Here is a 27,300-nt window from a genome sequence, read left to right as displayed (position 1 = left end):
AAGGGGTGTGGTTCAGCTGACAGGCTCGCTCTCATAGGGACTGGTAAGTCTCAAGCCACATCGGTAGTTTCTACTTGCCATGTCAGATGCCACCAGCTGGGTGCCCAAAGCAGAGATGGTTGAGAACTAAAGAGAGGGACTGCTGCGTAGAAGGTAAGTCTAAAAGTATGGTGGGAGCTTGTGTGGGGGAGAGGGAAGGGACAAGGAGGGAGCTTGGGCTTCGTGGGGATGGAGCCTAGTTAGTCGGTTGCACCAAGGGAACTTGGTCCTCAACTCTCTGGTGTAGAAGGGGGGGGGGGAGGCCTTGCTCACTAGAGCAAGAAAGTTGGCTTTCTTCTGGCAGGGTAGATTTTTCAGTTTTTGACAAATAGAAGCACTTGATTTGCAGCAGGGACCGTGCTGTGATTCCTAAAATGGGAACCCTTTTATTTAGAAGAAACCCAGATAGGTGTTTAACGTGGATCTTATCAGTTGCCAAAAAGAGATCGCATTGTTTTTCTGGTGAGAGGGCGCTGGAAAGTAAGGGGGGGGGGAGGTCTCTTGCAAAGCATCCAGAACTTAAGTTGTGTTCATTGTGTTTCTTAGCAATTGACTAGAACATTGACCAGGCACTTATATTTCCACAAATAAAAAGGGTAGAGACTTTGTTTTTAACTGAAAGTTGAACATCACAGGCAGAGCTGGAATACCTGCAAGGGGCCAGGCCCCCAGAGCGTTGCTTGTGTCATCGATCCTCCCCACCCACAAAAAAGCTTCCACATGTACCTATAGTTTTAAAGAAAGATTGAGCAGAGATAGGCTTGCACATGCCAGTTTTTTCTCTTAACGGTATTCTGCGTGTGTCAGTCACATTTCCCCACTGCCGCCACAATCCCCTTGAGGGTGCTTGTTCTGCTTCTCTTTCCTCAGTGTTGGCTAAATTTCTTTTTACACAGTTTCTTGCCACGAGATCCAGGAAGTTCTAGCCCAGGGAGCAGCTACTTTGAGGCTTTTTGGTTCTGAATAGGAAGATTCCAGATTTGTGTGGAACAGAAAAGAGATATGTTGTTTAAAAAACACACCAAGTTTTTGTTGTTGTTGTTGTTTGTGATCTCTCATGTATGTTAGAGAGAACCTCTAAACATACGCAGAAAGACTTTCCCTGCCAAAGCATCAAAAGCTAGCCCTACATTTTTCGATTGCAGCTGACTACCGTAACTCATACTCAGAGTAGACCCACTGAAATCTTAGTCATCATAACTTTTGTCCATTGGTCTAAGTCATGGGTAGGCAAACTAAGGCCCAGGGGCCGGATCCGGCTCAATCACCTTCTAAATCCGGCCTGTGGACAGTCCGGGAATCAGTGTGTTTTTACATGAGTAGAATGTGTGCTTTTATTTAAAATCCACAGGGCATAGGAATTTGTTCATTATTATTTTTCCCCAAAACATAGTTCGGCCCCCCACAAGGTCTGAGGGACAGTGAACCAGCCCCCTGCTGAAAAAGTTTGCTGACCCCTGGGCTAAGCGTTCTCATTAGGGAGTCATAGTTGTAAGTATTGAGCTTCAGCAAACATATGCCCCTCTTTTGTTAAAGGCTTTGACAGCAAACATGGGCAAGGGTTAAACCTGAAAGTATTTGGATATATGATCCATTTATTTCATTTTTACAGTTATATCCTACCTTTTTGTCCAAGGACAGTGTTGCTTCTGCAGGCATCTTTTAGGCAACTTTTCTCTATTAAATCTGTGGCTTTATTGGTATATTTCCCAGAATGGTTGCTGCATCTTTGGCTTAGTTTCTTTATGGCTGCCTACCCTCCAAAATATCAGATGAGAAGATGTCCATTTTTGTAAGCCTCCTACTCTCGCCTCAAGGATCACTGCCTGATCCTCACCGCCACCAGAACAGCAAACGCGCAATTTATGCATTGCCAAGGGTTTGCAACCTCAGCAGTGACAATCTGTAAAATGGGCTTTGTTCCCTATGTGGAAGCTTATTGTTCAAGTGCATGTAATAATGCGCATCTCTAGCAGAGACAAGAAGGGGGAAAGCCACAGAAAACATCTGCTTTCAATCTATGGCATCTCTAGGAAGGGCTGGGAGAGATTCCCTGTCGTAAACCCTAGAAAGCCACCACTATTCAGAATAGACAGTACAGGGCTAGATAGAGCAATGGTTTGGTTTGTTATAATTCAGCTTCCTATATTCCTATGATAAATTTGGGCCAAACGCCGCATGACATTATTCTGACTTTTAACAAGTGCCTAAAACTGGCTGCATTAATTTCAAAGAACAAGTTGCTGCGGGGCCCCACTCTGGAATATGCTCTAATGCCTCATCCGCCCCCCGCCCCCTACTGTGTGCCTCCAAAGGTGCTGTTTTTACTGCCAAAGCCCTGGAGCTGGGGCTGAGCCTGATAAATGACAACTCGAGCAATTTGCACTAGCAACATACTAATTAGGCATCCCCCAAAGGCAAAAAAAAAAAAAAAAAAAAAAATAGAGAGAGAGATTTAACAGAGAGCAGAACCAGGAAACAGGGGCTGCCCCCATTTGGGGGCATATGCTATTTCTTGCAAACAGCCTTGTTTGTGCCCTTTTGCATCGAAAAGCAGGATGTATAGACGTTTTGGAAATGAAAGAAATGTGTAAGAAGAGAAAAAGTGGGGCTAACATGTAGATAGTGTATACTTTCTCCAGAGACAGGTTGTAGACCTCTCACCTGCCCACAATTCTTACCCTCTCTCAGAGGTGAGGGCGAAAACGCATTGTGCATGCTTAGAGGTGCGCCTATATTTTGTCGCTTCATTTCACACATCCAGGATTAGGCAGCGGCTTTCAAAACAGATTACCGAATTCAGAGTTACGCTTTGGGTATAGTAATCAGATGCAGCAGCGTTATCTAGCAGTTGGCTAAAATGACCCAGAAATCATGGGGCCCTGAGCAAAGAATTTTCACCTTGTGCATGGCAAACAGAAAATCAACAGGTGCAGTTTCTTTGTGAATGGAGGCGCAACACTAGGGAAATCTTGAATTTCTGCCTCTTGTGTTCCAAAAAGGCAGGAACCCTGCCAAAATTAAAAAGGGATGCACCACCTTCTTGAAACCCACCTAATTTGGATGGGGGTGGGCAGGTAATGTTTTGGGGGGAAAGCGGTGACATATAAGCAGTAATCCTTTTTCCTTTCTGGCCTAAACCCAAATACACAGTCCAACTGAGTCAATATTGACCATTGTTTCTTCATATCGGCTGGCGATAGACCTGTGCATAAATGAGCATTGCTTGCAAATCTGTAGCTGGGATATTTAAGCAAATATCAGGAAGAGAGTATCCTGTTTCTCTTGCCACCACCCGCACTATTAAACACTACGACCTCTGCTTTAACCATTAAGCCGCTTGCTCCTTGTGCGGCTTCTTCTCTGAAAAAGAAGCATGGTTAGACGAGAGCAGGTTGGCTCTGCTCCAAGCATAGAAGGAGGTTAAATCCCACCTTTAATAAACAAAGCACCTTGCCAGGTGAAACGAAACAGGTGTGGCTGTTGGCAAGAGATGCCGCAGCATTCTTGGGCAGGAGCGAGGCCTACTTACTTTACCATGTGTGCATGATCGCACACCCTTGTACTGTAAATGATCTGGGGTTTTATTTATTTCGTCACACACAAAAAACCAACCCTATACTGCCCACATGTAGGTACATCATGCCAGTCAGCATAATAAGATCAGAATACAAAGAGGTACAAAAGACCATTGTGGCAAAGTGGTTAGAGTGTAAGAATCGGACTTGGGAGACCACGGTTCAAACACGAAGCCCACTGGGTTGCCAATCGCGATCTCTTTTAGCCGAACCTGCCTCGCAGCGTTGTTTTGAGGATAAAACAGAAAGGCATCCTGGAAGAATACATGTGACGATAAATGAATAAATAATCAACATCAGATTAGTACAGGGGTCACATACTTTTTCAGCAGGGGGCCGGTCCACTGTCCCTCAGACTTTGTGGGGGGCCGGACTATATTCTGGGAAAAAATTAATGAACGAATTCCGATGCCCCACAAATAACCCAGAGATGCATTTTAAATAAAAGCACACATTCTACTCATGTAAAAACACACTGATTACCGGACCGTTCGGGGGCCGGATTTAGAAGGCAATTGGGCCGGATTTGGCCCCCGAGCCTCAGTTTGCCTGCCCATGGATTAGTACATCAGCACAACTGGGTTTACCTTTTACCCAGCCCCACTCTTTCCAGGCTGCGCTTTAATGTCCAAACATAATGGTTTGTTTGTTTGGGGGGGGGGTTGCCCCAAATATTCCCCACAAAAACCTGCTCCTTAAAGCTGAATCAGAGCAGGATTGAAATGGTGTTTAAAATTAAGCAAATATGTAAATAAATTAAACCATTAGGGCAGTAAAGGCGGGGAAGAGAAGGGAATAATGATCCCTCACTTCTCTAACATCAGGATTTTCTTCCTTCATCACAGCCAAGACCTTTAAAAAGTTCCTTTTTGAGCCTCCCTCTTACTAAGGCCCAAAGCCTGACAGTACCCACCTCAGGTGTGAAGGCATGCAAATGTAGCATCAAGGTACCTGAGCCACATGCAAAGCATTCACCTCTAAACTAGCAATGTCAGCTTGAATTTGCTAGTCATATAATATTGTTTAGGACGCTTCGGCGAAGTGGATTCTAACTGCAAGAACAAGGGAAATGAGCACAGAGCTCAGAGTACGTGTGTGTTGGGGGTCGGGGGTAATAATCCCTGAAATCAAATGTCCGCTGGGTGTCTATTGGCAGCTGCCTGGGCCTGCTTAATGGATTCTGAAACCACTCTTCTAGTGGGAGAACAGGCATTTGCCGTTGTTCTTTTTAGCACAGGGGTAGGGAACCTTTTTCAGCCCCACGGCTGTATTTCCTTATAGGCGACCTGCTGAAGGCCATATGCCAGAGGTAGGCAGCGCCAGAGGCAAAAGTGGGCAGAGGAGCAAAGGCAAATATTATTTTTCCACAGCACTTCCCTCTCCGTCCTCCACCCAGACAAGCCACAGAGTTTTTAGGGACACATCCCAGCCAGGCAAAAACACTCTGGATGCAAAGCAGGATCGTTGTGGGGAGAGTTCCAAGGGCCAGATAGAGAGTGCTGGAGGGCCACATATGGCCCCTGGGTCTGGGGTTCCCAGTGCCGGATTTACATATAAGCTAAACAAGCTATAACTTAGGGCCCCACTCTCTTGGGGCCCCCGAAAAAATTTAAAGGCAAAAAACTGGATGTACATTTCCAAAATATAAGATAAAAAACAAATAAAATAAAACCTACATAAGACAACAGTGTTTTGTGTTGTGTAGGCTCCTATGATGTACGTAATGGGCCCCGCCTGCTAGCCTGCTCCCTAAAATATCACTGCTTTACTCATTTCTATATATAGGATGCCTACATTTTGCATCGCCTGGTTGCATGGCAACACGTGCAAATGGCTTTAGATTCCTATTAGGTCCATAAATTACCATATAGCATATATGCAACTCAAAAAACAGCGGGAATTTGTTGTTGACAAAGGACAGGGGTGGACAGGGGGGCCCCATTACCTTCAGTAGCTTAGGGCCTCATCAAACCTAAATCCAGCCCTGGGGGCTCCCCACCCATAGAGCAACAAAAGCTACTTGCTTTCTGTATGCAGGCTTGTCGTGAAACGGATAACCTTCTCTTTTTTTTTTAATTTGCATTTTATTTATTTGTTAACATTTTTATATTACATCGGTAAACGTTGTCATATTACATTACAGGACTTACTATAATATAATTTCCAACATGTATACAAAAATTATATACAAATTTTATATACCTAGAAAGAAAATGAAATAAACAAACAACAAAAGAAAGAACAAAGAGAAAAAACAAAAACAATTCCCCCCAAAAAATCATATACATACCAACACACTAGACTTTCTGTCTATCCCGTTGTATATTCCCTTTTTACAGATGACTGTACTCTTATTATTGTATATTTCTTTACATGTTATCTAATACATTCCTATATCAATATGTGGTCTTAGTCTTACTCCTCAACTCATTCTCACTCCAACGTCAATCAAATGCTAGCATAGATAGCGAACCTTTACTGTATTTTTGAACAAATGATTTATATCTATCCCACTTTTCCATAAAATTTTGTTTTGAATTGCCTCTCGGGGTATTTGTTAACTGCGCCATTTCAGCAAATTCTTGTAGCTTGTAATGATAGTCCGTTATTGTCGGGGCTTCTTGTTCCTTCCACCCCTTTGCCACCAAAGTTCTCTTCTTATGCTTGCCAGGTTGCATTGGGACTTTCAGACGAGGCCACTGACATCATGAGTGACTCAGGAAGGTAAGATTGGCTGTCAGAGAACTCCATCCAGCACCTACAGATTTGGGAGCAAGACTACCTAGGGAGGCACTGAAATTCAAGGTGTGCCCAGTTTTATCAGGGATGTAGAGCTTAAGCACAAAGTTCTTTGCTTTCCAGAACCTTCTGTGGTTTTCTGGGCATGTACTCACTTTTTGTCCCAAGGGTTGAGAGAGCCTGAGCTGCAAAGAAAAGGTGCGATCCCTGACATTTCATAGCTCCGGGTTGTGCTGGGAAGAAGGCCCAGCGACTGATACCTTGGAGAGCCACTGCCCTCCACAAAAGGTGGAGACCCTCAGGGCTGGCAGGGGGCAAATGTAACCCTCCGAACCTCTCTGTCTGAACCTCAGGATTCTCTCCAGGCCTCACACCCTTCCCAGATCTTAAGGTAAGGGTGTCTCCTACGCTTCACCTGCTATTTTTCTAGAAAATGAGCTGCCGGAACTCACCAGGAGCGCCTCCCTTGTTCACTTGCCCCTTTCGTTATGATTTTTGAACTTACTGAGCATTGTCAAGGGACTGCTTCGAAAACAGCCATTGGGGATCATGTAGAGGCCCTGCTGGTATGACAAGGAAGTCTTGCCATAGTCTTGCCTCTCTTTTTCTTTCACTTCTGCGCTGACAAAAGGGGTTGGTGGCTGTGGGACTAGAGTTGACGTGGGCTGCGGCACTAATGGCTGCAAAACCTCTTTGAACAGAAACTGGGCTGTTTCAATATAGCGCCATGGCCTTGTTTGGGAGCTGAAGTAAAATTTAGTGGCACAGATTACTGATAGATAGGATTTGGACAGGTTCCCCAGCCCTAGAAGATACTGGCGTCCAGGATTCATGGGCGGAGGGGAGCCTGAGGGCCTAGCAAGCTTTGAGAAGGATGTATAGTAGTCTGGAAATGTGGACCTGAGGTGATTTCTTCCGGTTGTTGAATAACTAGTCCATTTTGCCTTGCAGCCTCGGCAGTGACTGCTCCAAGCCCAGTGCCAGAGCCATTTATGGTGAGTTTTGGAGTATAGGAATGTATCTGGAAGATTTGTTTATTTATGAGTGTGCTGGTACGTTTCAAATCTGAAGACCTTCTCAGTCCTGAAGCTGTAGCATCCTCAACTTTTTCAAGGGTTACCAGCTCTCATAAACGGATCTGCTGGTGATCTTTACACCTGGAACTCCCTTCCTGAGTATGTCACGTGGGATCCCTTTCTCACATCAACACCTTACCTGGGAAGCCTTTGGCTTAACTCTTTGCTCCTCACCCTCAATAACCACATTTGTTTACAATTAATCCCTTGACTCGCCCTCCCCTCTCTTCCTTGGTTGACTTCGCTGCCATCAAAATGCAGTTTATTGCTTTATAATCTCCTTGAGTGCAGGCACCTCACTTTTTTTTAATAATAAATAACTCGCACAGCTTTGAAAAGTGCTGCAAAAAAAATTATATGGGTGATCTTTTGCAAAATTTGTCTTGCTCATAACTGTTTCTACAGAGCTTTCAAGGCTGGCATGGTTCCCCCTCATGTTCTGCTGTGTGCTATGAAACTAAAAGTTTTTTTCTTCCAACGTTGGGATCTTGTGTATGATACCACAACGAACTTCTGCTCCTCTGCTGCAAACTAAACCAGGAAACCCGTCAGTCTTTCAGTTTACATCCTCTCTGTGTTTCTCCCCTTTTACTTAAGGAAGCTTGAACATTTCATTTTCCTGGGATTTAAAAACCAAAGATTCTGTGCCGCGTGAGGTGGGGAAAGAGCAGGAATCAGCAGAGAAGCAGTAAGAAGGGAGGAGATGGGTGTGTGTGTATTTATCACAAGCTAAACTGGTTCCCGCAGGGAGAGGCAGTAATTACATCCCTCCTCTTTAGAAGAGGTCATAATTTCTTAAGAATTGAAAAGTGTTCCTTAGAGAGATAAATCCCTGGATGTTCTTATTAAGAGTTTTAACCTGTGCTAGTCCTAGTCAGAGTACACCCATTGAAATTAATGAACCTAAGTTAGTCATGTCCATTAGCTTCAATGGGTCTACTCTGAGTCAGATTAGCATTGGATACAACCCATTGTCCTTTAAACTAGGCAAACCCTCACTCACTGCATGTGTGCATGAGCGAGAGATATAGTAATATCTATAATGTGTGTACATTCAGTCGTACCTTAGAAATCGAACAGAATCTGTTCCGGAAGTCCGTTCGACTTCCAAAATGTTCAGAAAGCGGGGGGCCACTAGGGGGCGCATCGGAAGATGGCTGACAATAACATCTCTCCGACCCACACGAGGTAATTTGGAGGCTATGATGGGGGTAATTAGCCTCCTTAACCCCCCCAGGATTGTGGGGGGGGGGACGGCCCTTGCCTGCTGTGCCCTATACCACCCGAATTTGTGGGGGTGGGGGCACTAGGCACAAAGCCCTCCTGTGGGATTTCGGCACTCCTCGACGCCGTCCCTGATTCGTGCCACTAGATGCAAGAACTTCAAAAGAAACAATTTGGATGAAAGGAATGCACATATTTCAAGAGAGAAGGGGGAGTAAAGACTGCTAACAGAAGAGATCTCTGGTAAAACAATATAAGAATAAAACATGAGAAGATATGCCAAGACAAGGTACGGCAAATGACTGAGGGGGGAGGGGGGAAAAACTCTCCCTACTTTTCTTATGTGATTAAACAAGAATCCCCTCCCCTCACGAGTCAGAAATGTCGTGTTAAGGACTTAAGCTGTGGATTTAAGGCTGTGTGGAGATAAACTTTCGAACCAAAGTACGTTTTAAGAAGAGCATGGAAAGTGTAAGAGCTTTGAAATGACGCAGTTAAAAATGCCGTCGCCATATTGGGAAGTTCTGTCGGAGGTCTTGAGTCTGGGAGGAGAAAGAGAGAAATAGAGTTGTTTATATATTGTGGTTAAACTCCTCAGTGGGACTCAAGCGACAGTTTTACGAGACTATGATGGATAGAGCGATGTTATCTATGAAGGAGATGATATATGGAAACCATCTCGATTTGAGGATTGGACGAACGGAAAATTCACACAGGACTATTATTACTATTGGTGTTTACCGGCTTAAGGAGACTATCAGAAGAGATCATAAAGAAAAAAGAGAAAATATATGAACAAGATGTGATGTGGAAACAGCAAGATAAGATGGGATAGAATTATGAACTCTGTTTGAACTGATTTGGACTGATCGGGACATTAACGCAGCAGCAAGAAGATGATCAGAATTCCCCTTCGGATCTTGAAATATGGGTCCCCCCAACAAAATTTAAAAATTTGGCTTTGTAATTCGGAATTTATGTGATATGATTTAATTTGATGTGATTGGCCAGTTAATAAAAATTATTTTAAAAAAATATGTTCAGAAACCAAAGCACAGCTTCTGATTGGCTGCAGGAAGCTCCTGCAGCCAATCAGAAGCCGTGGAAGCACCATGGGACGTACTGCTTCCAAAAATAGTTTGCAAACCAGAACAGTCACTTCCAGGTTTGCAGCGTTTGGGAGCCAAAGCATTCGAGAACTCAGCTGTTTGAAAACCAAGGTATGACTGTATATACACATTTATGCTTATTTCCCATTTTTATGCTGATGTTTCTGTGTCTTGAAAACGACCCTGGCATGCAGCTGTTAAGCATGTGCAATTTTCCCTAGGATGTAAATTAAATGACGTTTTATTTGCTGAATTTTCGACTGTCACTCCACTGTCAGGAGCCCTGTCACAAAGAAGGCAGACCTCGTGTGGACTGTGGCTGGGTACACACCATAGTTAAAGCACCGTCCTGGCTACTGTAGGTCACTTCTCACAGGGTAACAAACAGCCGTTCCTGGGATTCTTTGTGCTTTGAATGAATGTGTGTGTATCCTGTAATCCCATCCTCCCTGCCCATTTGTTCCGTATAGGACATAGCCCCCTAAGACAGTGCTTCCCTTCTCTATTCCCCGCCCTCACTGCCACCTTTTTAAAATAAAAGTTGCCGGTTGATGCTAAACAGCCCCGGCTGACAGTCGACACTAAAGTTTCAGGTTTCATTTGCTGGTTTAAGTCAACATTGCAACACAATTCCTCCTCCTTAAATAATGTTTTGTCTCTTTCTGCAGAGCAGAGGAAGAAGTATTCCAGCATTATCATGGCAGACGTCTCACAGTATGCCGTCAATGTAAGTTTGGGTTTTGGCTGTGCAAAAGCGGGGGCAAGAGCTGTGGGACATCAGTGACTAGGGAATTAGAGTGGGGAAAACTGAGTGATATTAGGGAAGAGGTTATAAGGATGAGGGGTTCCTGGTTGCCTCCAGAGTTATTTTGAGGAAACCCATTGCATGGGAAGCCTATGTGTTGCGGTGGGTTCTGAAGAACATTCTAGAACAACTGCCTTCAATTATTTTGACTTGGCACTTGACTCTGACTTCTTTTTTTACCACACACGTCCTCCTTAACTCTACACCTTTCCCTCCACTTCTGTTTGCCTGCCTGCTGTCTCCTCTTTAAAAGACAACAGTCTTCCCTCCAAAACAAATCATCTAAATAATATGCAACTCACTCTGAGGTTAGCCTACAAGCTAGTTTTGAGATCCTGACTCATGAGTTGGAAGACAGGTATTCTAGTTTATTTGGGATGTTGCCTAGGCCTGTATAAAGTTTTTGCGTTCATGTTTTTTTGGACTGTCCTTTGGTAGAACTATATGGGGAACCAAGCAAGAAAATAATTTTTAAAAAGCATCCCTGTTACACAATCCACATTGAAGCAGTAAGCGCCAAGGAGAGCCATGGCACAGGGCAAAAATCAGCAGAGGGAATAAGCTCATGTTTAATACTGGAAGGTCAGGACAAATGCATTCCTCACAATTCTCCTTTCATGACACAAATTATTCCAAGGTGGTGTACAAATAAAATTGAATACAATATTTTTAGGGGGGAAATCAATGATCAACAATACTATAAGATCATAAGAAAGTAGTAGTAGTAGTAGTAGTAGTAGTAGTAGTAATACCCCACCCATCTGGCTGGGTTTCCCAGACACTCTGGGTGGCTCCCAACAGAATATTAATAACACGATAAACTTCCCTAAACAGGGCTGCCTTCAGGTTTCTTCTAAAAGTCAGAGAGTTGTTTATTTCCTTGGCATCTGACGCGAGGGCGTTCCACAGGGTGGGCGCCTCTACTGAGAAGGCCCTCCGCCTGGTTCCCTGTAATCTCACTTTTTGCAGTGACGGAACCGCCCTCCTGGGAAGCCCTCCTGGTTCAGGCCAATGGCCTATCTAGTCCAGCATCCTGCCCTCAAAGTGGCCAAAGAGATGCCGGTGGGAAACCCTCCAGCAGCAGCCAAGCACATCAGCAGCCTCTTCTCCTGCAGCTTCCAGCAACTGGTTCTCAGAAGCGTACTGAGTATGACTGACAACATATAAAATGTCACTGAGATGCTTCCCACAGAGCAGCTGGTAGTAGCAGATGGCTCTGTGGAGGCAGAGGACAGCGCAGCTGGAGTATGAGCTGGTCTACCATCAAATAACCAACACACTTGGTGCCAAGTTAGCCTCTCTAGGGAGAGCCCTCTCCAAAAGGCCCACTCTCTTCTCTGCCCACCAACCAAACATAAGATGGCGGAGAGACCCTGTCAAGGCCTTTCTTCCTCTCCCTCCCTCTCTCTCTATTTCTCTCTCTCTCATTTATTTATGTATTCATTCACTCACTTTCAGACTCATTCACACATACTCACACTCCACTTTTGGGCACCTGGATGTTCTAGGGCAGGGTTGGTTTTGGTAGTCATACTGATGCCCATGAATACTTGTCTACTATATCTGAGACCATATAACACTGGGCCTGAAAGACCTACATTGGCTCCCAGTACGTTTCCGAGCACAATGTTGACCTTTAAAGCCCTAAATGGCCTCGGCCCAGTATACAGTGGTGCCTCGCAAGACGAAATTAATTCGTTCCGCGAGTTTTTTCGTCTAGCGAATTTTTCGTCTTGCGAAGCACGGTGTCGGGAAAGTTTTGGAAAAGCTTCAAAAATCACCAAAGTCTTCAAAAACCTCAAAAAAGGCTACCACACCGCGTTCTATGAGTTGCTCCTTGAAGTCAAGTCGCAACTGTATTAACGGTGTTAAGAAAAAGGAAACAAACTTGCAAGACGTTTTCGTCTTGCGAAGCAAGCCCATAGGGAAATTCATCTTGCGAAGCAGCTCAAAAAACGCAAAACCCTTTCGTCTAGCGAGTTTTTCGTCTTGCGAGGCATTCGTCTTGCGGGGCACCACTGTACCTGAAGGAGCGTCTTCACCCCCATCATTCAGCCTGGACACTGAGGTCCAGTTCCAAGGGCCTTCTGGCGGTTCCCTCCCTGTGAGAAGTGAGGTTACAGGGAAGCAGACAGAGGGCCTTCTTGGTGGTGGAACGCCCTCCCATCAGGTGTCAAGGAAATAAACAACTATCTGACTTTTAGAAGACATCTGAAGGCAGCCCTGTTTAGGAAAGTTTTAAATGTTTGATGCTTTATGATGTTTTTAGTATTTTGTTGGGAGCCACCCAGAGTGGCTGGGGCAACCCAGCCAGACGGGGCGGGGTAATAATAATAATAATAATAATAATAATAATAATAATAATAATAAATTTATTATTATTATTATTATTATTATTATTATTATTATTATTATTATTATTATTGAACCCCTTCTGATGGTCCCCAGAACCATTTGCAAACTAGCAAAATAAAGCAACAAGTAACCTCAGTGACTTAAGACGGATTTGCACAGACTTGTCTCCCTTCTGTATCTTCCAGCACTTGGTGACCTTCTCCATCGGGGATGAGGATGACTTGGCAACCGTGGAGGATGCCACCAGGAAACTGTCCGTCATGGATGCCCAAGGGAAAATCTGGGTTCAGGAGATGTTGCTTCAGGTCAACGGGTCGGCCATCAAGCTCTTCGACATAGACTCAAAGGTAGAGGAGCAACCCAGGACTGTGATGTTGGGTGGCGAATAGGGACCAAGAGGTTGTTGGCTGTAGGCCTGTGATCCAATATCTCTTATTTGGAGAGGGCTCCGTATGGGTTGTCTGGATTGTTTGGTGACTTTGTCTCCCCCTACAGGAGGAGCTAGAGAACTATGGATTAGCAGCTGTGGCCCGTTGTGAAGCCGTTCGACCTGAGTCTCGATCCCAGTCGCTGCTTCTGCTTGTGTGCCAGGAACCCCACCAGCTCAAACCGGATGTCCACTTCTTTGAATGTGACCATGTAGGGGTAAGGAAACTGGACACTGTGGATCCATAAGGGAAGTTTGAAAAGCCACTCTTGATAGTGAAACCCTCTTCCAGCTGCAGGAAATGTAACCTAAAGCAGTCTTTGCCAACCTGGTGCCCTCCTCTGCTGGTGGGGGCTGATGGGAGTTGAAGTCCAAGACATTGGGAGGGCACCAGGTTTGTGAAGGCTAATGTGAGTTTTCTCTCTCACTGCCGAGCTTTCTGACTTGGTTTCTCTTCCATTTTATAGGCAGAATTGATCCAGCAGGACATTAATGGAGCTCTGTTGGACTTCAAGTCAGGCGGAAATGCTCAACGGAAGGAGGCGCTCAGGTGAATGCAGACGCATAAGCCTGTATAGCCACAGGTCTGAGGGAAAGGAGAGTTCTAAAACTATGAAGGCTGCAAAGTACACACACACACACAATGTACAGTGGTACCTCGGGTTACAGATGCTTCAGGTTACAGACGCCTCAGGTTACAGACTCCACTAACCCAGAAATAGTACCTCAGGTTAAGAACTTTGCTTCAGGATGAGAACAGAAATTGTGATCTGGCAGCGCGGCAGCAGCAGGAGGCCCCCATTAGCTAAAGTGGTACCTCAGGTTAAGAACAGTTTCAGGTGAAGAACGGACCTCCGGAACGAATTAAGTTCTTAACCCGAGGTACCACTGTATTTCAATCCTGCTGATGGCTCTTTCTAGGGAAGAGCAGCTGTACAAGGAATGGTCTGTGTGGGTTTTCAGTAGAGATGTTTGGGTGGAGGCATCTGACCCTTTCACCCACATGCTATTTTTCTAACGCAAGTCCTACTGATTTCCCCCCTGCGAGTTTCCTCCCATGCTTCTTGAATCCTGCAGAGTGGAGGTGTGGAGAGTGGCTTGAAGTGGGAGTGAGTTGCAGCAAAAAAAAAACACAGAAAAGGGTTAAGCACCCACATGCGCCGCTTCTCTGCTAAAACAAAGCAGAAACCAAAGCTGCTTTCACCAGTAAACAGTACACCGGTTTGTGAGTGACATAGTTTGGGATACAGCCCCGCCCACTTTGGCTCTGGCCACACCCACCACTGGCTCCAGCCCCTCCCACACCCAAGGGACTGTAGCCCTTGACCAGAAAAAGATTCCCCACCCTTGAGCCAGAGGAGAGCTAGAGATGTCTAGAATAGTATTCTCTCTCAGAGTGAGAGCCCTTCCTTTTTTATCTCAACCTCTTGCTTTTCGCCTCTCGTCTTCAGAGCTACCCAGAATTGGCTTGGCAGCCAGACCAACAAGGCTCCGGAGACCCTGCCTCAGTCTCCTAAACAGGTGCCCTCCAGGACAACGGTTATCGTGCCAGAGGAAAAGGAGAATGGTGAGATGCCAGGAGCCCGGACTCTTCGCCAAAGGCTGCAAACCTATGCACACCTTTATGCCTGAGTTGAACATCACTAAAAAATTAGGGAGGGCAGAGGATAGCATAGTGTGTCTAACCTCCTGGCTTTTTCTGCTTCCAGATATCTCGGCAGCTGAATCTGACCTGGCCTTTATTCAGTCTGAGCAAAATGTGGTAAGTTTAGCTGGGAAGGTGTGGTGTGAAAAACCAGGTGGCCTGTAAAAGAGGTTAGAATGATTTGTGGGAGGTAGGAGTGATTGCCATGAGGTAGGATTTGTGGATTTGGCTATATTTGCATGCACCCAATAGGACCCATCACCTTTTTTCCCCTGCTTGTTGTACAGCTGTTAAAAGTGCAGAACGTATTGGCATATCTGGACTTTAAGAAACACACACACAACCTATAGAATATATTTGGGGTGATCACTTAAATACTATTTTTTCCTCCTATATATATATTTTAAAATACCGTTCCCTCACCCCCCAAAAAAATGTTTAGGGAAGTGTGTTTTCATTCTGTTAAAAGTATTATTGTTGTTTTGCAAACCACATGTTGTTTTATGTTGCTGTAGCTCATTGGAATGCTGCCATTGATATAAATATCTTGCACTTCCTTCAAGGAGTTCAAGATAGAGTAGATGGTCTTTGCTGCTTTTCCAGGAGTAAAGTGTAGTTAAGGCAAGGGAACATCACTTCATGAATTTGCATAGAACGGAGAATTCCAGTACAGTGGTACCTCGCAAGACGAATGCCTCGCAAGACGAAAAACGCGCAAGACGAAAGAGTTTTCCGTTTTTTGAGTTGTTCCGCAAGACGAATTTCCCTATGGGCTTGCTTCGCAAGATGAAACGTCTTGCGAGTTCTTACGGGTTTGTTTCCTTTTTCTTAAAGCTGCTAAGCCGTTAATAGCCACTAAGCCGCTAAGCCGTTAATAGCCGCTAAGCCACTAAGCCGCTAATAGCCGTGCTTCGCAAAACAAAAAAACCGCAAGACGAAGAGACTCGCGGAACGGATTAATTTTGTCTTGCGAGGCACCACTGTACATGTCATTCTCATGCCACAATTCTCTTTCTTTCTTTTTAGAAATTGAGGCTGCAATGCTATACCCGCTTACCTAGCAGTAAGCTCCCCTGAACTCAGTGGGACTTACTTCTGAGTAGACATGTACAGATCTGTGCATTTGGTTCTTACACAGAGAGCTGTGTATAGAGTGTTCAGCTGGAGCTGTCTACTGTTATCTCCCTTCCTCTCTCCATCTGACAGGAGCTGCTGAACCATGTTTTTGACGACGTGGAAGCCTTCATAGGGAAGCTGCAGAAATCGGCCGAAGCTTTCCGTGTCCTGGATCAACGCAAGCGCTCCGCAAAGGGGCGTCGCCGGGGGCCAGGCGGTGAGAAATATAGATCAAACTGGGCTCCAGGAAACTACATTTTCCCTCTCTTTCTTGCCACGATAACTGAGGTGGCTAGAAACTAGAGAGCCAGTGTGGTGTAGTGGTTAAGAGCAGTAGACTCGTAATCTGGTGAACTAGGTTTGCATCTCCACTCCTCCACATGCAGCTGCTGGGTGACCTTGGGCCAGTCACACTTCTTTGAAGTCTCTCAGCCCCACTCACCTCACAGAGAGTTTGTTGTCAGGGAGGAACGAAAAGGAGAATGTTAGCTGCTTTGAGACTCCTTCGGGTAGTGATAAAGCGGAATATCAAATCCAAACTCCTCCTCCTCTTCTTCTTCTTCTGAATGCTGCTCCTGTCTGGCTGAACGTTCTGGTTCTGCTCTCTGGACAATTCTGGAAACCCACCAGAATCCAGAAAGTTTCACTGGGCTCTGAAAGGCTTCCCTAACATAACAGGCCCCAGGTCTCTGTTTTGGCATAGCACCATAGCAGAGTTGTCATGCTTTGCATATACAAGAGGTCTCTTTGTGTGTGTGTGTGTGTGTGTGTGTGTTTCACACATTTGACATGAGTTGCTCTTTCAGAGAAAACCTGGGGCAAGGGGCCTTTCTCCAGAACCCTCAATGGATTCCCATCTGCAGGCAGAAATCCTGCAGCTTTGGTCATGGATCCAAAAGGCTTGCTGACACAGTTGCTGCACACCGTGTGTGCAGCTCCACATGTGGGCATCTTGTATCGACATGTGTAGCACATTAATTTCATTATGTGGAGCATTTACAGGAGGCCTTTGGCACCTCTGCTGAGGAAGCCTCTAAATCCATCGGGACCAGGGGCTCTGCTCTCCAAAACAGATTCTGGACTGGTGAGGTGGAAGTGGGATGTACACACATGCCTGAGTCTGTTTTGGCATTCGTTCATGGTTTCATGCCTCTTGCTTTGCTGCAATTCCAAGATGAAGTATACATAATTTAGGCTGCATGTAATGTCATCGTAGAACAATAGCCCAAGTTGCAGTACAGGTGTCAATATCTTCTTACTTTGCTGCATCCGCAGAGGGACTCCTGACAATCCGATCCCGGCCTCCTCCCCAAGAGGAGTTTGAAGATGCTCTGGCAAAGATGAAATATTCCTTCAGCCTTCTGGTGAGTGTGGTTGGGCGAGCGCTTTCCTCACAAGAAAGCAAGAGGGCGCCTGCCTGGCTCATGCTAACCACTAGGATACGCTTTTGTTCCCACCACTCAGGCAAGGCTGAAATCGAACATTGCAAACCCTACCTCAGAGGAGCTCATACATTTTCTCTTCAACCCGTTGAAGCTGGTAAGCAACAGGTTCGATGGGGCAGAGGGGAGGGGAAGATGAACTCTCAGGCAGCTGAACCAGTGGTGATTAAACCCTGGAAGGTGATTTGCCCAAGCAGCAGAATGACAGGGTGAACTATACCATGCGGATGGCAGACATGGGACTGAAAGCCTTTTTTTTGAAGGAAAAAAAAAAAACATTGCATGTGGAAAACTGGTGTATCAAAGGAGAGCCTAGAACAGGCATAGGCAAACTCGTCCCTCCAGATGTTTTGAGACTACAACTCCCATCATCCCTGACCACTGGTCCTGTTAGCTAGGGATGATGGGAGTTGTAGTCCCAAAACATCTAGAGGGCTGAGTTTGCCTATGCCTGGCCTAGAACATATATCCCTGGCATGCTAGGCATCTGTATGTGAAGTCTCCTTTGTCATGAAAAAAAGGTAAAGGGACCGCTGACCATTAGGCCCAGTCATGGCCGACTCTGGGGTTGCGGCGCTCATCTCGCTTTATTGGCCAAGGGAGCCCGCGTACAGCTTCTGGGTCATGTGGCCAGCATGACTAAGCTGCTTCTGGCGAACCAGAGCAGCGCACGGAAACGCCGTTTACCTTCCCGCCGGAGCGGTACCTATTTATCTACTTGCACTTTGACGTGCTTTCGAACAGCTAGGTTGGCAGGAGCAGGGACCGAGCAATGGGAGCTCACCCCGTTGCGGGGATTCGAACCGCCGACCTTCTGATTGGCAAGTCCTAGGCTGTGTGGTTTAACCCACAGCACCACCCGCGTCCCTTCCTTTGTCATGGGGGAGCATTAAAAGTGCAATCCCTTCCCCGCACCCTTGGAGAGCAGCGTGGTACAATCCATGAAAAGCTTCATCGTGCGATGTTGCTGCGTGTGCAGATTGGTTCCCAATGTGGGGCACACACCCCACAGAGAGGCAGTCTGATTTTTAAGGGGGAGGCAATTCAAGAATGAGCTATTAACAGTTAATGGCCTTTTAGACTTCCTCCACATGAATAGGAGTTCACTTTTTGAATAATAAGAATTATGTGTCACGGGGGTGGGTGGGGGCATCAGGATTTTAGAGATACTTAGGTGGGGCATAGCCAAAATAAGGCTGGGAACCACTGCTCTAGAGTCAAGCCCCTCCTGTGGAGAACTTGGGCCCCCTTGAGCCCCAGACTGGGATATGAATAAATAGAACAATAGCAACAACTTGCTGTTTTTGACTCTCGCATCTCACTTCAGGTTGTGGAGTCTTCGGGGGGACCAGCGTTCGCTTCTGAGCTGCGCAGCCCCATGCTGACCCTGGAAGCAGTGACCCTGATGCGAGGCTGCTTGGGAGACCAGGAGACGGAACTGTGGTATTCACTGGGTGAAAACTGGACCAGGCCAAGGTAAGGGGGGGTTGTTATTTCTTCCCCAGTCCTGGATTTACACATAAGCTAAACAAGCTATAGCTTAGGGCCCCACTTTCTTGGGGCCCCCCAAAAAAATTAAAGGGGGGGGGAATGTACATTTTCAAAATATAAGATAAAAAACAAATAAAATGAAACCTACATACAGCAACAGTGTTTTGTGTTGTGTAGGCTCCTATGATGTAAGTAATGCTAGCCTGCTCCCTAAAATATCACTGGTTTCCTCATTTCTATATATAGGGTGCCTACATTCTGCATGGACTGGTTGCAACATGTGCTAATGGCTTTAGATTCCTATTAGGTCCATAAATTACCATATAGCATATATTCAACACCAAAAAACAGTGACAATTGTTGTTGACAAAGGACAGCTGGATATATAAAGGGCCCCATTACCTTCAGTAGCTTAAGGTAAAGGGACCCCTGACCATTAGGTCTAGTCATGGCCAACTTTGGGGTTGCGGCGCTCATCTTGCTTTATTGGCCGAGGGAGCCAGAATACAGCTTCCAGGTCATGTGGCCAGCATGACTAAGCCGCTTCTGGCAAACCGGAGCAGTGCATGGAAACACCGTTTGCCTTCCCCCTGGAGCGGTACCTTTTTATCTACTTGCACCTTGATGTGCTTTCGGACTTCTAGGTGGGCAGGAGCAGGGGCCGAGCAACGGGAGCTCACCCATGACCTTTCTTGCCTGCCATTGGCTGAACTGAGCTGATGGCACCAGAGGAGCTTGGTCACTGGAGCCCAGCGGTTCATTTCAGGCTCGGAGGTCACTGGAAACCTTGGGGATTTGCATTCCAAGGTCTTCGATATGTTGCTGATAAATTAGACCCATCCATTTGTGACACTGGCTAGTGATTCAGTGTTGATCGGTTTGAGGTCAATCAGTCGAGTGGTTTTGGCAATTTTAATCAGAAATGAATGGGCAAGTTTCAGTATGTGATTGAGGGTTCCATGATTATTATTAAAAAAATTCCTTCCAGTAGCACCTTAAAGACCAACTAAGTTAGTTCTTGGTATGAGCTTTCGTGTGCATGCACACTTCTTCAGATACACACAATGATACAATGATTATTATTGTTTATTAAATTTGTATACCACCCTATACCTGCAGGTCTCAGGGTAGTTCACAAGATAAAGCCACAATATGAAAACACAAAATACACAATAAAAACAAAAACAACCCAATAACCCCCCCCTCATTTGATGATTTCACTCATTCTCCATTGTATTATTTTCTTCTATTCATTTCTACCTCCTCCTTTCTGCCCTGTGCGCCCCAGAGTGGACTTCCCCCGGAGCTACGCAGATCCCTACAACCCAACTTTCCGGAGTGGCTGGGAGACGCCACGCCTGGACGCTTCTGGCCAGCCTTGGGAAGACCCAGTGGAGATGCAGCACCGACACGAAGAACGTCGCGCCCAAGTGAGTGATGAGGTGGAAAGCAGGCAGGATAAACATTTGCAAAAAAAAACAACCCACACCGAGGGCAAGAGGACAGCTGCAAAAACATCTGCTGCTTCCAGGAGAAAGAGCAAGTTCTCCTTGTGGGCAGAAAGTGGCTTGAAGGATCCATTCTGATGTATTTGGGGGCATCCTAATACATTCTGGGTGGATCCAATAGCTCATTTCTTGTTTGCAATTGCTACCAATAAGAATCTGGTGGAACCAACTTTTCCAGAAGAGCGTTATGACTGTTTAATTCCACAGCCGCTACTCACTGCATAAATCAGGCCATTTTTTAAAAACAACTACTTCCTACAGTTCCACCTCTCTCTCTCTCTCTCTGCTATAAGAATAGACCTGCTGAGTGAGACTAAAAGTCATTATAAACTAGCCTTTTGCTTCCTTCTGTGGCCAACTAGATACTTCAGGGAAGCTCCTCAAGCAGGCTGTTAAGGCAAGATCCATCCCACATTGTTTGTCCTCCCCTCTTCTCCCTGATATTCATCAGCACAGTGGCACTGAAAATGGGGGCTCTATTCAGCCAGTAATAAAACTATCTACCATAAATTTGTCTTGTTTCCTTCTAGAAGTGTCCAATCTTGCATCTTCCCGTGCATCTTAATTACACATTAATTAGGCTTGCCCGGGACCACTCAGGGAGCTTGATGGGCTATGTGAGGATTTGAACACAGGTCTTGCTGGCCAAACATTCTAGCCACCACTTCGCACTGGCTCTCATTATGGTTGGGTACGCCAGAGGCAGAGTGGATCTGAATCGGCCTTTCCCAACTTGCTGCCCTCCAGACATTTTGGCCTGCAAATCCCATCAGCCCCAGCATCATACGGCTGTGCTGACTGAGGCTGATGGGAACTGTAGTCCAGAACACCTGGAGGGCACCAGGTTGCAGGAGGGAGGTTGGCTCTGACTACAGTCAGTATGACTTCAGGCCTGATCAGTTAGAGGTGATAACTTGGGGAGGATACTGCCTTGAGCTGGATGTTGGGCTAAGGTGACTGTGCAGTCTTCGTAGTTAACCATTTATCTGTTTCTCCTCCCCACTCTCTGTTACAGCAATCAGCTCCCACAATTGCAGCCAATGGGTAAGTCCCTTTCAAGCCTCTGGCCATTTGATTTTTATATTTGGGAAGGTGTGTTGAGATGTTTGGATGGATGGATGGATGGATGGATGGATGGATGGATGGATGGATGGACTGACCTTGGAGGGCAGGGTTGGAAATTGGATCTGAGAGGCAAGGAGAGAGGAAAGGTGGGAGAGGGGGGAAGATATCGCAGGCTTCCCATAGGCATCTGGTTGGCAACTGTGAGAACAGAATGCTGCACTAGATGGGTCTTTGGCCAGATCCAGCAGGCTGTTCTTTTTTTTTTAATAGATATTTATTGAAGATTTTCCATTTTAGTAGATTAAAAAGCCAAAAAGAAAAAAGAAAAAGAAAAATTAAAAACATATACAGTTTACAATCTTTATTTTTCAATAACATATTTCCCTGACTTCCCCACACCTCCCCTTCTTATATTCCAATTCAAATTGTTATTTCAACAAGTTCTTATCCCCAATTTTTTAACCTTTTTATGTTTAATTCATTATAAAAAACCGATTTTACCCTATAAACATCAAAATTTATACATCAGTACTCATTCTTAAATCCTTTTTCTAAAGTCGACCCAAATTCCCTTCCACGAATTCCCCATTTTTCATACAAATAACAAAACAGAATAAAAATAAAAAGACAAATTATAATTATACACCCTTTGGATCCCCAAACCCCACCCCTTCCCCTTTCCCGGTTTCAATCCCCAACAGATGTCCATCAGTCTTAATCTACTATCAGCCTGGGGATCTCACGTCCGAGGCTCTTAATTCTCTCTCAGTTCCTCTCTGCTGGTTTTTTTGATAGTCCTTAATATTAAACACCAGATCTCGGAGATGCTCTAGCCGGATGAGGACAATGTTTCTTCCAGCCAGACCTCCATGCTTAAAAGTGGAGCCCGAATCTTGTTTCTTACTCCTTTCAAATCCAAATGTCCCCAAAGCTCCAACTTTTACCTTAATCAAATTTGTAATCCTTGGGTCTTCAGATCTCCACAGAGAGAGATCTCTCCATTCTTCAATCACCAATTCAGACCAGATTTTCATCATCAAGTTCTTATTTTCCTTTATAACCATCATGTCAGGCCTCTGGCTCTCCTTTGCCATCTGCAACATTATATCTCCTCCTTCCTTTTGCTCAAAAACAACAAGTGTCTCTTTCTCCACACTCTCAAAGTTCTCAAATTTCTCTTCTTGTCCAGCTGCTTGGGCTTCCTGGATCAAATCCTTATCAAATTCATTGAACTTATTTACTGTTAAGTCCAGAGTTGCAACGTTGGTAGCCAAAACATCAATTTGGCCTTGTAACTTTCCGAAGAGAAAGAAAACTCTGTCCAATTTAGCTTGAGTTTTGCCTCCTTCAGCCATTCTTGTAATGTCCCAAAAACCCCTCTAGAGGGATTTTGGTTACTTAGTATTCATTCCAGTTCAAATCCAACAGTCAAGTTAGTTTGTGTCAGTTCTTCCTTGTTTTCAACAAAGTATAGCCCAATTGTAACAAATATAACCAGCAGAGACAATAGAAAACAAAGTTCGCTTTTTCCGTCTTGACAGCTAATTTGACAGCTGTCAAACTCTTCAATATCTCTCCAACAGGCTCTCTCACGGATCACTCCCGGGTCCGGGGGGGTGGCGCCTCAGCTCCGAAGATTAGCTCTTATCCTCCAGTAAAATTGCTTAAACTGCCAAATCGTGCAATTAATATCTTTTACCCAATAAAAGGGAAAAAATCCTCTCGACTTTAGTTAGCTAGTCCTTGCTTTAGATTATTTACAAGACGGGGAGACAGACTTCCTGTTTGCATCTTCCCCGATCGTGCCTGATTAAAAAAACAACAACAATTCTTTAGAAATCCAATTTCTGTACTACTCACGGGTTGCTGCTTTAAAGTCCAATTGTTCACAAGAAGAAGTCAGCGCTCTCCGACCATAGCATGCGGCTTCACTCCGCAGGAGAAGCAGTCGACTCTCAGCACCGCGCCACTCACCCCGTCCCCCATTCCGAAACCTTTAAAAAGGCTCCTTCACGGGTCAGGGGGGCGCAAATGGTGCCCGCCGAGTCACCAGGTTCACAGGCTTCCCTGCCTGTGATTTTTAAGGGTCCCCGCATCGCCGCAGCGGCAAGACCCGAATCCTGCGGAGCCGATTCCCTCCGGAGCTCGGAGGGAATCCGCCATTAGCCGTTGGCGCTAACCCGGAAGTCCCCTCCAGCAGGCTGTTCTTATACTGAAGGATAGGATGGGATTGGCAAAGTTTTGGTAAAGTTCTCCCAAAATTCCGATCAGCATTGTCTGTTTTCTGTCTTACTGTTTCTGGAGCTGCAAAATGTCAGCTTTCTGAATAGGGATATTGGCTTTCCCTTTTTAATATATATATTAATAAAAAACTAGTTAAAAAGAAAGAATTATTATTATTATTATTATTATTATTATTATTATTATTATTATTAATTATTATTATTATTTGATGTTACTACATAGAGGAGGGCCCCCATAAAACCTTAAGAATATTATTTCTGTGTGCAGCAGATAATATAGGGACCCCTGACCATTAGGTCCAGGCGTGGCTGACTCTGGGGTTGCGACGCTCATCTCACTTTATTGGCCAAGGGAGCTGGTGTACAGCTTCCGGGTCATGTGGCCAGCATGACTAAGCTGCTTCTGGCGAACCAGAGCAGTGCACGAAAACGGCGTTTACCTTCCCGCTGGAGCGGTACCTATTTATCTACCTGCACTTTGATATGCTTTTGAACTGCTAGGTTGGTAGGAGCAGGGACCAAACAATGAGAGCTCACCCCGTTGCGGGGATTCGAACCGCCGACCTTCTGATCGGCAATTCCTAGGCTCTGTGGTTTAACCCACAGCGCCACCCGCATCCCAGCAGATAATATGGACTATTGCTATTTTGCAGATGGGAGATTCTGTAACATACCGGCACAATTAAAGTTTGGTGCTCTTGCACAACAAAGCCACTTTCCTCTTAAATCTGACTTTTCTGGAATAAGGAAAAGGATGGGGAAATGTACCAGAAAGTATGGGATATAACCATGGCTTGATGCAACATCATATAAACTCCCAACATATAAATTAGAATGAATGTTCAATAAACAGGTTGTCTGCAAGTGACCTCAGATGCATGGGCCCCCGTGCAACACTTGTGGGGGCAGCATATGGGAATAGAAAGCTAAATTTACTGTATACTGAACTGAAAGTACTGGCTATTGTGTTGCCTCTCCTGTGAGTGACAAAAGCTCTCCAGAGTCATAGGCCTTTCCCAGCCATGCTGCACAAAACCCTTTCATGCTGGGCTCTCATCCAGGCACCAATTAAATCACAGCTTCATAGACCTCCAGAGCCTTTTCTGGACCCTAAGGGTGGGGGAACTTGAAAGAAGTGTGTGTGTGTGTGGAGAGAGAGAGAGAGCACAAGCGTGAGCGCGCAAGGGCTGGGATTGGAATGGCCTTGGCCGTTGTCATGATGAAGGACTCCTTCTCAGCATAATATGCCTTTCAGGCAGAGAGTTCTTGAAGGTCTTCCCAGCTGGGAAAATTTGTGAGCCATTTGACCATGGGAAATTTAGATAAATTCTATGTTGTTCTTTTCTGTTTCTCTCTCTCTCTCTCTGTTGTTCTCGCTGTCTCTCTGCCTTGCATGAAGCTGGGTCCGGTGGTGAGCAGGGAAGTCAGTGATAGGACTAGTAAGCTGGTGGTGGTGGTAATGGCTGGGGGCTTCTCTAGGTGAGGGTGGTGTATAAGTCTGTATAAATTGCAGGTGGCTGTTAGGGTAAGTGGGAGGTAAGGGAGCTTCAGGTCAGTGACCAGCAAACATTTAACGTTGAGTGGGGACTTGAAATTACCTCCACAAATCAGAACCTGTTTGCATTTGTGGCTAAGGACCTGCCTAGCCACTGTCACATCAATGAATTCTGAATGCAAAATGTTAGCAGCTGCCAAAGAATCCAGCTTATTAAAACTTTAATAATTTTATCTGCTTTAAAAAAAATGTTCCTAGTCTTCTTCACTGATGGGAGAAGTACTTAAAAAAAAACAACTGACACGAGATTAATAAATCACTGAAGAGTAAATTCAGATCCAGTGTGGCCAAGAAAGAGGTTTCTGAGAAAACATACAGGCCTTGTTGGTCATTATACCAACTCCCATGCTTAGTTTAATCCTCTGCTCCCTAATTGTCCAGTGAGTCCTAATACTTGCCAGGAACAAGAATAGTGGTAAACTGAAACAAAATGTTCTGGCCCCTCAGCTGCAAACTCATTAATTTATCTTTAACCAGTAGTATAGCAGACTGATAAATAGATACTGTAGATAGATATAGATAGATAGATGATAGATAGATGATAGATAGATAGATGATAGATAGATAGATAGATAGATAGATAGATAGAGATAGATAGATAGATGATAGATAGATAGATAGATAGATAGATAGATAGATAGATAGATGATAGATAGATAGATAGATAGATAGATAGATAGATAGATAGATAGATAGATAGATAGATAGATGATAGATAGATATAGATAGATAGATTTGTCCTTATGACCACCCTCTGATTTGGGGTAATTCAGTTCTATAGCATTCCAGCTATAGCGCGCGCGCAACCCCCCCCCTCCTGAGAAGAGGATGGTAAGAACTGTGAGTGGTCTCTAACTCCCTCACCCCAGGAACCACCTCTCAGTCATACAATGACTATTGAACTTTCTTCAAACATATTTAGTATAGATATGCCCATAATGATTCACTTGAGATCCACAAGGTTGAAATATAACCAATTTAACAAAGGGAGATGGGGCAACAACAGATATCTTGAATTAAAGTAGACATGTACAATGGGGGTGGAAAAACACTTCTGGCCCCATAAGTGTTGGGGTGTGTGTGCACATACTGCCCAAAAATGAGGAAATGACTGTTCATTGATGCATACTGTGTCAGGGAGGGAGTGGGTTCCCTCATACTTCTTGAAATAAATTAAAACCAGATGCCTCTTTTTTAGCTGAACCAGAAATTCTGGATTTCAGGCAAGACAAAGATAGACTAAGGTCCCAACGGGTCACTGAAATAATCTAGGCTAGTGACCTCTCCCCTTTTTATTACTTAGGGTGGATTTTCCACAAGTATTTATGATGTGATGTTGTTTGCATAGAGAAGTCACAAAAAGGTTCCAATAAAGTGTTGAGATCCAAGGTCTCCACTTCCTGGAAAACCCTTCAGAAAAGGAGCCAGGCAACACTTACATTAAAAAGAGTAAACAACTTTGAGTCCCGAGCCATGTCTTCCCAAAAAGAAGACTGAGAATTGCACTTCTGCAAAAGTGCAGTGAATTCTTGGCTAAAGCCTTGGCTTCACGTTACATTCACTACATAATAGAATCCCACAACTGGACACATGCGGCGAAGCACTAGTAGCCTCTGTCAGACTACCACTCCTCTTGGCAGCTGATTTTCTCTGTTTCTTTCCCCTACCAATTGGGAGGGGGAAATAGCAGCTAGAGAGAGAGAGAGAGAGAGAGAGAGAGAGAGAGAGAGAGAGAGAGAGAGAGAATTCAATCATTAGAGCCAGAGGCTCTTAATGTCTGGGTCGTGGGTTCGATCCCCATGTTGAGCAAAAAGAATCCTTTGTTGCAGGGGGTTGGACTAGATAACAATCGTGCTCCCTTTTAACTCTATGGTTCTACGAAA

At 45.1% G+C, this 27,300-nt stretch overlaps 1 protein-coding gene across 1 annotated transcript in view; it reads left to right on the top strand.

The window, feature by feature from the left end:
- The window catches only part of EPS8L1 (EPS8 signaling adaptor L1), a 38,218-nt gene continuing 10,918 nt past the window's right edge, over nucleotides 1–27,300 (top strand). Inside the window, exons 1-15 of the mRNA XM_081167119.1 lie at nucleotides 1–153; nucleotides 6,289–6,341; nucleotides 7,308–7,351; nucleotides 10,434–10,492; nucleotides 13,111–13,272; nucleotides 13,421–13,570; nucleotides 13,820–13,902; nucleotides 14,804–14,919; nucleotides 15,062–15,114; nucleotides 16,204–16,330; nucleotides 17,389–17,477; nucleotides 17,578–17,652; nucleotides 18,883–19,031; nucleotides 20,335–20,476; nucleotides 21,570–21,598. Of these exons, the coding sequence (XP_081023245.1) occupies nucleotides 6,325–6,341; nucleotides 7,308–7,351; nucleotides 10,434–10,492; nucleotides 13,111–13,272; nucleotides 13,421–13,570; nucleotides 13,820–13,902; nucleotides 14,804–14,919; nucleotides 15,062–15,114; nucleotides 16,204–16,330; nucleotides 17,389–17,477; nucleotides 17,578–17,652; nucleotides 18,883–19,031; nucleotides 20,335–20,476; nucleotides 21,570–21,598 (1,295 nt within the window). The 5' untranslated portion in view covers nucleotides 1–153; nucleotides 6,289–6,324. The remainder of the gene's footprint in view (nucleotides 154–6,288; nucleotides 6,342–7,307; nucleotides 7,352–10,433; nucleotides 10,493–13,110; nucleotides 13,273–13,420; nucleotides 13,571–13,819; nucleotides 13,903–14,803; nucleotides 14,920–15,061; nucleotides 15,115–16,203; nucleotides 16,331–17,388; nucleotides 17,478–17,577; nucleotides 17,653–18,882; nucleotides 19,032–20,334; nucleotides 20,477–21,569; nucleotides 21,599–27,300) is intronic.

This window comes from Podarcis bocagei, assembly GCF_964188305.1.
Source record: "Podarcis bocagei genome assembly, chromosome: 13".
In the NCBI taxonomy this organism is placed as follows: domain Eukaryota; kingdom Metazoa; phylum Chordata; class Lepidosauria; order Squamata; family Lacertidae; genus Podarcis; species Podarcis bocagei.
The sequence above is the reverse complement of the archived record's forward strand: the minus strand, read 5'-3'. Positions and strand labels throughout refer to the sequence as shown.